Source organism: Euprymna scolopes, chromosome 11, assembly GCF_053919585.1.
Source record: "Euprymna scolopes isolate OS-2025 chromosome 11, ASM5391958v1, whole genome shotgun sequence".
In the NCBI taxonomy this organism is placed as follows: domain Eukaryota; kingdom Metazoa; phylum Mollusca; class Cephalopoda; order Sepiida; family Sepiolidae; genus Euprymna; species Euprymna scolopes.
Genome location: NC_136492.1, coordinates 78083252 through 78096002, shown reverse-complemented (window position 1 = coordinate 78096002; position 12751 = coordinate 78083252). Strand labels below are relative to the sequence as shown.

The following is a 12751-nucleotide window of genomic DNA, read 5'->3' as shown; positions in this document are numbered from 1 at the left end:
AGATAAACCGTAATAATCAGATATATTCTGACACATTAACCAGATTGCTTAGATAAATACTTTTACAGTTTTGACAAAAGGGCTACAATAATATCGCGGCGTTTCCATTCCCATGGAACATCAGCAGAATGCTCAGCAGCAATATATTACATATGAAAGATGCTGTAGCAGAGTTTTCACAGGTCCCGCTAATAGTTTATTGTGAATGGATTAAAAGGTTTTCTTTCTTATTGCTTTCCAAACTTTAATTGCAATTAATGTTCAACATCACAAATTGCAATGAAAATTGTAAGCAGTCTGATATTTTAGGGAACGAGAGGAAAATGGCATTGGGTAACCAAGTTTCTTATAGGCATCGTTAAAAATGTGCTATTCGTTTGTACATATATTAAAAAGATGGGATTGCCTAATCACCCAAAATGCAATATAAAGAAAAATGTAATCTGATGTCAACCATGAAACTTTCATGGTCCTTGGGCTAGGATACTCCTGGCCTCCCCCAAATTGCACTCATCTTGGAAGAATATTCCCCAACTCTCCCCACCCTATTTTTCTTTTCCAATCTAGATTTCAGAGATTGACCTGCTTGTTTTCAGTTCCCATCAAGTTGGGAAACAGTGGGCAGTCTACCATTTAAACAGAGTTGAGAGGGTCTTACTAACATCTGTTTTTATTTTTTGTTAGCCAATGAAATTATTTTAATAAAAACGATTTATTTATGTTTATATTTATTTAAAAGAAAGAAAAATATATATACATATCCAGCAGAAAACAGGAATTTTCAAAAAGAAAGCTTAATGATTAAGAGGAGTGGGTGGGTAATGAGCGGTTCTTTTTTTTTTTTTTTTTTTTTTTTACAGGATTGTCATTATTTCAATGACAGCGAATATCTTAAGAAAGGCATTTGGAGAAACAGAAAAAAAAAAAGACAGACATGAAATCGTAGACACAGCTGCCAGGATTCCAAAAAGGCAACAACAATAATAAAAAAAAACAAAAAACTCAAAGTGGATATTTAGAAAAAGAATTTGTGTGATTTAATTTTGGTGGGCATTTTTTTTTTTTTTTTTTTTTTTTTTTAAGATCTGTAAGAAGAATAGGAGTAGAGAAAAATGAAGAAATGGGAATTTCAAGGCAAAGGAATTGGGGAGGGGGTGCCTCCTTTGGTCACAAGAGAAAGGGATTATCATCAGCAGAAACAGATGAAGAAAAAAAAATCTTCAAGGCACTAGAGTGCTTTTTGATCCGGATCCAGTAGAGGATCAGGGGAAACACTCACACATACATACACAGACATCTATTGGACATAGTAATACAATGGGATATTGGACATTTGAAATGAGAGAAGGGGTGAACTTTTTTACATGAGGTGGTGGTGGGAGGGATGCAAGTGAAGTGCAAAAAATCGTTTGAGACAACACCGGGTAGGTAAGAATACAAATATATAATCTGTCTTCTTTATAACGCCACAGTGGATTCCAGCAGGAGGCAGAGGAGAAAGAAGATGGTAAGAGACAGTTGGAAATTGAAGCGACTTTCTCAGTTCTTAGATGAAAATGTTGGCTGTAACATATTTTGAAAATGGCAAAACATTCAGAGATAAAATGCACAGAGTACATGGAATAAATAAAATGAAATTTTTTGAGTGAAGAAGGAAAAAAAAAAAAAAAAAAAAAAAGACATTTTGGAAGAGAATCCAAACCAAAAGGCCCCCAAGTGCAATGGAAATTTGGGAAAAGAAAATGAGGAAACCCCCACCCTCTCCCCTTTATTTTCCAATATGTCAAAATGTGTGTTTGTGAAATGGGGGAAGTAAGACATGGGAAATCACAGACAATGCACATAGAAAAAAAAAAGGGGGGGGAGCAGGTAGCAGCAGCAGACAATTTTGTGATTGAGACTTGTAAGACTGACAGCAAGAAGTGTGAGAATCTTATACAAGAGAAATTTAATTTTGCAAGTTGCATGAAAAAAAAAAAACAAAAAAAAAAATGAGAATCATTTAATGATGGCCATAGATAATCATGAATTTCAAGACATGAACAGGAATGTCACAAGAAAAGCATTAGCTCAACCTTTGCACAAGAATCAGAAAAATTAGAGAATGTCCAGAAAAGTAAAAAATAAGAGCCTTTTTTTTTGGTTTGAATGAATGTTTTTTTTTTTTTTGAGAATGCTTCAAATTGTAAAACTTTTCTCTTGACGCGAATGAATCATTAATGATTGGGAAATGAAAGGCATTAATCATTCGCCAACATTCAAAAAAGAATCGGTGACACCATGTCTTTTAGGCAAGCTTTTGTTTTATTACAGTTGCATGCACATAAACGCATCCAGCAAATGCGGACAGCTGCATGGTAGAGCAGCAATCCTTAGAAGTTATAAGAAAGATATATATATATATATATATTTTTGTTTTTCGAACCAAACTTTTTTTTTTTCTTTTTTTTTTTTTTAGAAAAAAAGGGGAGAGGGGAAGAGTTAATAAGGAGAAATTAGTTCCCGTTGGAATCAGAGAGATTGGGGAAGGGGAGGCAATTTTCCACAAATGGAAATTGACTTGGTTTTATTAAGACATTTCCCAAACATATGAAATGGAGACAACACAAAATATTTATGGAGTGTTTGGAATTCCAATCTCCTCTAACACCTCTGTCACAAATTTAAGACGTAAAAGAAAATGAAAATACAGCAGTTTACACTAAGATAAGATGACAAATTCTGGATCAGATTCCTTGTAAAGGAAACCATGTTTTGCTGAATTTGGAACAACTCGAGTCTCATTCTTATCCTCTTGTTTTGTTTTTTTTGTACACGAATATGTCATTAAATTCAGATGATAAACAGACGGTGACAAGTGACCGTCACCAAAATCCAAATTTCAACCAAGAAATTTGATTAATAAAAAAAAATCAATATAAAAGAACACTAAGTTTGTCATTGTTTGTCTGTGCATGTCTTTAATAATGTATGTGAAATGGTCGAGGTAAGACATGCAGGAACGTTTCAAGCTGAAAAGACATGCAGAGACAGAAAATCATGCAAAAGTTAAAGCGACTCCGGACAATGACAACAATTACAGCACAAAAAAGATGCTGTCAGAAATCAATGTAAAATATAGAATCACATCTTTATTCATAAAGTAGACAGAAACACACATGAGAATGCTGATTAAAATGAAAGCAAAATAAATGAATGTACCCTGAGATAATTGTCGTCATGGATAAAGAAAATTGATGTATTTTACGAAAAATGCAAAAATAGCAGAGGGGAAGGAAGCAGAGGATGAGGAGAAAAGCAAATTTGATAATTACGATTACACTAAGAAAAAAAAAAAATACAGACAAATCTTTGGTGTATGTATTAATCATGGAACGAAGATGTCATATTCCAAAAATCACTTAAAATTGATCAAGTAGAGTTTTTTTGTTTTAATAAGAAATTTAAATTTTATGACCAGTGAGACCTTAGTGTCATCAGCCACCATTTTTTAAAATTCAAGGGCATATAACTAAATTTGACTACCAAGATTTATGGATTGTGCTTTGGTTGCCAAAAACTATTAATTGCTAAAAATTGTAAAATTTGATTTTCTTAAAAAAAAAAAAAAAAAAAAAAAAATTGATTAATTTACATAATTTTTAGAATATGACATCTTCATTTAGTGATGAGCATGTATATAAACATTTTTCTGTATTTTTTTTATTTGATTATGTGTGATTATAAATAAGAATTGCCAATATTTCTCTGGAAATTAAGACAAAAGATCTTGCTTGAATGCATGGATGATAATAAACTTTAACCAAGACAATCATGCCCATGTCCCTCATACGCACGGATGATTTGTGCGAGAGAGGGAAGGAGTGAGGTCATTTGCATAGAAGTAGTAGGTGATTATTGGTGCCAATATGGCAATACTAATAATAGTGAATATTTATTCCTTGCTGATTGACTTATTTGATGGATTCAAATCTCATAAACGGTGCATGGAGAATGGGATTTGGGTCACAAACATCCTCAGACAAATGAGGGCGAGACATGATGGGGGGGGGGAGCAATAAGAACTGTTTTTATAACATTACAAAAAAATAAGATTAATATTATGATTAAAATTATCAAATGGAAAAATATATATAAAGAGGGAGAAATGAATCATGGCACTGAGCTTTGAAATTCCTTACGCAGTCTGCCATATGAGAAGATAAGAGGTGTGGAGGGGGATTTGTTTGCATGTAAAACTGCAGAAGTGTATGGAGTAAAGCCAAGAGAGAAAAATGGTGAGAATGAAATGTTTCAATCGAGACAATCCTTTTCACTTTTTCATAAAACATTCATGCAAAATTGTTATGCATGGCCCAGGCCATTCATGTAGAAAAAAAGATGTTAAAAAAAAAAAAAATGTGGTAAAAGACAAACATCATTTGTATCAATTCAACCATCTGTTGGAATAAAGAGATAGAAAAAAAGATAGAAAAAATTGAGAGAGAGAGAAAGAGGAAGACAGAAAAATAAACAAAGGGATAAAGAGAAAGAGAGGGAGAGAGAGTTCTATATTCAAAGTGTGCAGTTAAAAACAAATCCTTTACAAATGTTAAACAGCATTCCAACGGTCATTAAGGAAAGACAAGATTTTTTTTTTTCAAACGATAAAACCCCAACTGCTTTCATTAATGAAATCAAGCTGGTCTTCAAAAACGCTCAAACACAGATGTTGCCATGTAGCACAAAACAAGCACAATTATGGCCGTGTGAACAAAATGGCTAAAAAAAAAAAAAAAAAAAAAATATATATATATATTCACAAGCGAAAAAAAAAAAAAAAAAAAAAAAAAAAAAAAAAAAGCAGAGGAATTTGTGATAAAAAATGGTTTCAGATTTTAGTTTGTTAATAATTATTACTTTAGAAAAAAATAAAAAAAGTTTGTATTTTCTCCTTAAAAATACAGCAGCCAAACATTTAAATTTATATTGAATCATTCAGTTGAGCATATGGCGATTGGCAGTTGACCAATGGCAGCTCAGAGTTTTGTGTGTTTCTGTTCGGTGTACAAGAATGCTGAATATACAAATTGAATAAACCGGGCCAGAGTTTGGAAATTGGGGTGGTAGGTGGTGGTTGGTCCAGACCAGCTGTGACCAGTTGTGATCATAAAATATGTCCATCCATAAGAGAAAGAGGAAAAAAAATTAGTAGCGCATCGTTGTTCTGGGCAAAATAAAAAGATGGATGAGGCCAATCATATAATAGCCATATTCGCTTGTGACCTTTTGTGTTCTAATGCTGCTGTTGCTGCTGTGATACACATTGTAAAAATTTACACCAGGAGAAAAGAATTACAATAATTAAGGAAGGAAAGTAAGAAAAACAAAAAACTTTTTTTTGTTGTTTTAACATTCCACATATCTTTTTCGCTTCTTTCCCTTCCTTTTAATATTTTGTTCACTTTAAGTTTAAAAACAAAAAAAATAAAATCAAAAGGGGGGGCTTTAATGCCTGGTCCTCCACCATTTTTTTTTTTTTGGTAACTTTTTTGGGGCAGTGGTGGAGGTTTAATTCTGGTATAATGTTCAGCTTTCCATCAAAGAGGCTGACCAGAAAAAAAAAAAAAACTTGTGAAATGCGAGGTCAGGATTTTTCCATAGCAGCTGCCGTATTATAGGTGTTCAAGTCATTAATGCCTTGTAAGATTCGCTTCAAGTGACCAACTTTGCGTACACCAAGATCCTGCAATAAAAAAAAAAAAAAAAAAAAAAAAAAAAAGCAAAGGTAACTAAAATTTGACCAACTATAAACTTGTCTCCTACTAATAATAAGAAACATTTCGAATATCAGCAAGAGAAATAAACACTTTATAGTTCTTTAGAGTTTAAAAATAATGAGGCATAAAGTGTTCGGAGACCTGTAACCCGCTTAGGGAAAGTGAATATTAGTACAATTAGTGCTCCGAATTGATTGTGAACGTAAATAGATATTTTAAAAGTATAGTTATATTCAGCTAACATATTTCTTAATTTCCGGCGTAGCACTACTGGGAGCGGTGACAAGGAAAATCAGTTCCTTCGCTTTCTCTCACGCCTATAAATTATTATATTATTTAATTGGAATTCATTATTGAGGTAAGTATTATTGATTAATTTATTTATTGTGGACTATTATTCTCAGCTTTTCTTAGTTGTTGTTTCATAAAATTTCGACCAACTATTCCTCTAGCTTTCATCAGGTGGTAACCGCGATGGGATAGGAACTCTGAATCTCCTAACTGCATTTTCAGCAATTACTGCCATCCATAGTTGTCGTCTAACCATGTTTTTGACCAAGTAAGCCTTTGTTCGGCTTTGGGTAGGATTGAAACTGCTATCTTCAGACAATTCTCACCTGGAACCGTTGAGATTCAACGTGGCGCAGTGGATAGAGACATTGAGAATTGTCTGAAGATAGCAGTTTCAATCCTACCCAAAGCCGGACAGAGGCTTACTTGGTCAAAAACATGGTGAGACAACAACTATGGATGGCAGTAATTGCTGAAAATGCAGTTAGGAGATTCGGAGTTCCTATCCCATCGCAGTTTCCACCTGATGAAGGCTAGAGGAATAGTTAGCCGAAATGTCATGAAACAACAACTAAGAAAGATGAGGATAATAGTCCGCAATAAATAAATTTATAAATTATGTTATTTTGATTTCAATAATTTTATTTTTACACTTTCATAAACATAAATTCTAATAAAAACTTTTTTAACATTAAAAAAAAATTTTTTTTTATAATTTAATAAACATTTTTTTATAAGTTAATAGTTAAAAAAAAAAAAAAAAAAGGTTGATATGCCGTAAACGGCATATCAACCTTTTTTTTTTTTTTTGGTTATTTAATGCCGAGTTCCAGTTTTATTTTTTTTGAATAGATATTTTAATTTAATCAGCGAGTCAAATCAGACTTTTTGTATCATTAGGTGATGTGCTTCCTTCCTTTTTTTGGGGGGTGGGGTGTAAAGTTGGATTGAATTAAAGTTATATTCTTTTATATAGATTTACTTTTTTCAGAAATGTTAGTATTTTGTTGGAGTTTATTTTTTTAAATAGTTCTTTCATATTGTTGACATGGTAATAATTTTGCCGGATATGCACGAGATCGCCACAATCCAAAAGAAAGTGTTTTACTGTAAAAGGTTCTTGGCATGCAAAACATTCTGGAGGGTCTTCTTTTTTTAGCAGGAAGGAGTGGGTTATATGCGTATGTCCTATGCGAATACAGAACAAAATCACTTCCTCTCTACGTGATCTTCTGGCATCTGGTAATCGTTCTTCTATTGTGGGTTTGATCTTGAAAAGTTTATTATTTGGACAGTTATTCCATCTTTCTTGCCATTTCTTCATAATGAGATTATTTATTTGTTGTTTGTAGTCAGAATGTGGAATTTTTATATTGCTTTTAGGGAGTTTTAAAGCATTTTTGGCAGCTATGTCAGCTTTTTCATTGCCCTGAATTCCAGAATGACTGGGGATCCAGCAGAATTTGATACTTTTGTTTTGTGAGAGAGTGTGTATTTTTTGTAGCAGTTTGATGAGTAGTGGGTTATTTAAATTTTTATTCTTTAAGGATTCGAGTACCGATAGGGAGTCTGAAAAAATTATAAAATTGTTGTGGGTAAGGTCAGTGATGAGATCTAGTGCCATATCTAAGGCTGTGGCTTCGGCACTAAAAATTGAGGCATGGTCTGGTAGTTGCTTCTGTAAGGTAATGTTAGTGGATACGACTCCGCATCCGGTTTTGTTGCTGTCTTTGGACCCATTTGTGTATATGTGCTGATGGTTTGGGTGTTTTTCCTGAATGATAAGGAGTTTTTCTTGATAGGTTAGTGGATGGCTTGGATTTTTTGGGAGGTTATTTAATTCAAGGATGATTTCAGGTTGTTTTAGTAGCCAGGGTGGAAGGCTTAGTTGGTTGACATTATGGATATTGGTGATTGTGATACCTGCATCTTCTACTAGTGGTTTTGTACGGAGCCCAAAAGGTTTTATAGCTTTTACTTTTTGGTCATATAGATTTTGGTAATTTGGATTGAAGGTACAGTTAGAGGTTGGATTTGTTGGTTGTGATTTTTCTATCATAGAGCGAGTAATTTAGTGAGTTTGCAATGCAGTCGTAAGCAGGATTGTCTGGGCAAGAGAGGATTTTGGTCAAGTATTGCAAGGCTAGTTTGTCGCATCGAATTGATAATGGGGGTTCATTGGCTTCTGCATAGAGACTATCGATGGGGGAAGTTCGGAAGGCTCCCAGCGCAAGCCTGAGACCCTGATGTTGAACGGTGTCCAATATCTTTATATACGACTTTCTGGTGGCACCGTAAATGAAGCTACCATAGTCTAGTTTCGATCGCACTAGTGACCTATATAACCTTAATAGGGTTTGTCTGTCCGCTCCCCAATCTATGTGGGCAATGACCCGCATTAGCTGTAGGGTTTTATTACATTTATTTTTAAGATGTTTTATATGAGGGATGAATGTAAGTTTTTTGTCTAGTATTAATCCTAAGAATTTATGTTCATTTACAACAGGAATCGGAATATCATCTAGTTTTAAAAGAGGATCTGGGTGCAGTTTTCTTAGTTGACAAAAGTGCATACATTTTGTTTTGTTAATGGAAAATTTGAAGCCATTCTTAGTTATCATTTTTTTATTTTGTCAATGCATTGTTGAAGTTGACGCTCAATTATATGGATATGTCTTGAGCTATATGCAATTAAAAAATCATCAACATATAGAGAGCAATCCACGCCTTGGTTTATGCATCCAACAATACTGTTAATTTTTAGGCTGAATAGTGTTACCGACAAAATACTTCCCTGTGGAACTCCCGTTTCCTGTTCCTTGATGTTCGATAGGCACGTTCCTACACGGACATTGAATAGTCTATTATTAATGAAGTTGTTGATGAAGATGGGTAGTCTTCCTTTCACTCCAGCTTCTTTAAGATCTTTCATGATGCCATACCTCCATGTGGTATCGTACGCCTTTTCAAGATCGAAGAAAATAGCAGTCATATGCTTTTTTTGTATAAATGAATTTCTGATGAAAGTTTCTAAACGAATTAAATGGTCTGTTGTGCTACGATGTTTTCGGAAGCCACACTGAAAATTAGTTATTTTATTTGTTTCCAGAAACCAAATTAATCTGGTGTTGACCATTCTCTCCATGATCTTACACACGCAGCTTGTTAGAGCTATGGGGCGATAATTGGAGGGGTCAGATGCATCCTTTCCTGGTTTTGGTATAGGAATGACTGTGGCTTGTTTCCATATGGCTGGAAGATTGCCATTGAGCCAGATGTCACTATAAATAGAAAGTAAATACTTTAATGGTTCATCTGGTAGTTGTTTTAGAAATTCATACGTTATTTTATCAGGTCCCTCAGCCGTGTTGTTGGCTTTTTTTTAATGAATCCTTTAGTTCATGGATGGTAAAAGGTTTGTTGTATTCTTCCTCATTATTACTTTTAAAGTTCAGTTTGTTTTTTTCTGATTCCTGTTTAATGATCTGGAATTTTTTATCGTAATTTTTAGAAGATGAATTATTTGCAATAGTATCTGCAAGCAGGTTTGCCATGTCCTCTTTTGTTATTTTACTATTGTTTACACAGAGGTGGTTGACAGGGGGACTGGTGTTTTTTCCTGATATTTTCTGAATCATATTCCATACAGTTTTGTCTTTAGTGGTGTTGTTGATTTTAGACACAAAATTCTTCCACGATTCCCTTTTGGCTTCGTTTATTGTTCGGCGTGCTTTAGCCCTGCATATTTTAAAGTTGTTTAAATTCTGAGTAGTTGGTTGTTGAATTTTCTTAATGCAGCACATCGTAGCCTGATAGCCTTTTTACAGTCATTATTAAACCAGGGACGACTATACTTGGTTGATGATTTTGTTTTAGGAATACATTCTTCTGCTATTGAGATAATGGTATCTGTAAAGTGAGTGATTGGGTCTTTCTCACATTTTTCAGGTACGAGTTTGTGTTTGCATAGTAATCTGAATTTGTTCCAGTTAGCTTTTTTAAGGTTCCAGTGAGGAATTTTTGAAATTATTTCAGGACCAAAATGTTCTAAAGTTATCGGGAAGTGGTCACTTCCACAGGTATCTATATGCACTGTCCAATTGTAATCTATAAAGATACCAGGATCACTTATAGAGAGGTCAATTGCTGAGGACGAATTTGTAGCGGAGTGAATAAAGGTTGGTTTTTTTGTTGTTGTATATGCATAGATTGTTGCTGTTGATAATCTTTTCTATAGTGATTCCTTTTCTATCCGTGTTTGAGCATCCCCAACTAACATTATGACTATTAAAATCGCCTAATAGTAAGAAGGGGCGAGGGAGTTGGTTGATGAGTTTTTCTATTTCAGTTTCATCTATGGGATCGTTTGGAGGCAGATAAATGGAGCAAATTGTGACCGTTCTATGTAGGGTGGCTGTGACAGCAATTGCCTGTAAGTTAGTTTGTAGATTTATTTGGCTTTGTGCCATGTTTTTGTTAATGAGAATGGATGTTCCTCCTGAAGCTCTATTTGGATTATTTGTTGTATAGTTGTATTCAGTAAAACTTTGGAGATTGATATTTTCAGATGGTTTTAAAAAAGTTTCTTGTAGGCATATTATTGTGGGACATAGATCGGATATCAGTAGAAGTAATTCGTTCCGGTTGGCTTTTATACCTCTGCAATTCCATTGGATTATTTTGTTGGCCATAGTTTAGATTTTATGTATTTGATTTCCCTTTTGTCTTGGGAATAGCGGTGTTTTATTTTTTATGGGGGTTTAGAAGTTTTGTCTTCTATTTCCATTGTTTCCAAGGGGGTTTTAAATTTATTTTGGTCTGTAGTTCTTGTATTTGAATCATTGGACTGTTTCATGTGCGTTTGAGCATTTGTGAGCTTTTTATCATTGGTAAATTCGGTTTCTGTTTCCATAGCTTCTGGTTCTTTGTGTTCAATTGGTTTGTTAGCTTTTATGCTTGATTTATCTCTGGTTTTAGATGTTGAGCGAGATCGTGGTTTGGTTTTTGTGGGGCTGGTTTTCTTAGAGGAATTTTTACCATTTATTGTTCTTGTCTGTTCGGATGTTTTTGGAGAATCTTTATCATTTTTTCGCTCTTGATTGCTTGTGTTTGGTTTCTTTTTTTTTTTTCCAGGGTGTTTTCGGTTTCCATTTTTCCTAGAATTTGGAATCTATTTTGAATATCTACTGTTTGGTTTTCTTCTTTTCTGGTTCCTTTGCGGAGGGTACTAGGCGAGTGTTCTTTTGATTTTGGGATGTTTTCAGTTTGTGCGGGTTTTTTGTTAGGGGATTGTGTTTGGTTTTTTGGATCTGGTGAGATTTTACTCTCAATTGTTTGGTAGTTATTTCCAAGTACAGCTGGAGTTGACGACAGTTGCCGTAAGGTGGTCCTCAATGTCTCAACTAGTTCACAAAGTGATTTTATGAGGGTAGAGATTTCCTTTAGTTCAGTTTTTTCTATTGTTTTTAATTGATTTTTGGTTTCACCTGCGTATGATCTAGTTGGTTCTGTTGTGGCTGTTTCAATAATTTTCCTGGCTTCAGTAAAACTTATGTTTTTAGTATATTTGAGTTCATTTATTTTTTTTCTTTGATCCAGTTTTGGCAGAGCGATGAGTATGCTGGATGGTTCTCTCCACAGTTTGGGCATTTTAGATTTCCTTGGCATTCTGTTTCCTGGTGTTCGTTACTGCTACACTTTGGGCATACTGCTTTCCTGGTGCAGTATTCTTTGAAGTGGCCAAATTTTTGGCAGTTTAGGCAGCGAAGTGGTCTGGGGATATATGTTTCTACTTTAATGTTAATATATCCAATCTTGAGTTCAGTTGGTGGAGTAGGAGTATTGAAAGTTAATATGTATGTGTTGGTGTTAATTGTTTGTTCGTTTCTTTTTATTGTAATTCTTTTTGTATCTATAACTTTTTGATTTTTTAGGTTTGTTTTTATTTCATCTAGAGAACAGGTGTTTAGTTCTGGACATCTGATGACTCCCTTTGAGGTGTTGAGGGTTTTGTGAGGGTAGGCCTTGATGTTTATATCATGGAACTTTGTCCATGTTAAAATTTCTTCGGCACTACTTTTAGTAGATATTTGTATAAGTAAAGTTCCATTTTTTAGTTTTTTAATTTGTTTTGTGTTCAGATTTTTGTTGATAATTCTTTCGATTTTGAATGGGGACATTTTTGTTATTTGTGTGTTATCTTGCGATTCCAAGATTATATACTCCGGAAAGTTTGTGTTTTCATCTTCATCGCTTTCTGGATGGGGCCTTTTAATTTTTTTGGAAGCCATAGAATATTTTTTGTCTTTTTCATCGTCCTTGCTCCCCACCCTCCTCGGAGCCCTAAATTGGGAGATGGTTGGGGGGAAACCCATTCGCCCAAGCATCTCAGGGATACAATGATGATATACTCAAACAGTGAGTGTAGCTGCTTATGACGATTTTTTCCATTTCCTTGGACCCAGCAAGGTGTAGAAAGGGTTAGTTGTCAATAGCATCAGTTTTCACCATCTGATTGGCCCTTGCCATCGCCTTCTAATGGTAGTATGTGTGTGTGTTTTTTTTTGTTTTTTTTAAATTTTTTATATGAGTATAATGTGTTTGTGTTTCTCTTTATGGGGGTTTACTATTATTAGGGACTAGCTGGTTGGTCGGGTCGAGCCTGCCCGACCGCCCGTCTAGCCGAAGTAAGGGCCAAAGTG

General features: G+C 34.4%; 1 protein-coding gene across 3 annotated transcripts in view; it reads right to left on the bottom strand.

Annotated features, from left to right (window-relative positions):
- Positions 1-4851: 4851 nt before the first annotated feature.
- LOC145287923 (diacylglycerol kinase delta-like) overlaps positions 4852-12751 on the bottom strand; it is a 345479-nt gene continuing 337579 nt past the window's right edge. For 2 of the 3 annotated variants that reach the window (XM_080135873.1, XM_080135874.1), the window contains one exon: positions 5375-5725. In XM_080135873.1, coding sequence (XP_079991999.1) covers positions 5627-5725 — 99 coding nt within the window. In that variant the 3' untranslated portion in view covers positions 5375-5626. Of the gene's footprint in view, positions 5726-12751 lie in introns of all 3 variants that reach the window. The other variant, XR_013869227.1, reaches the window with a different exon arrangement.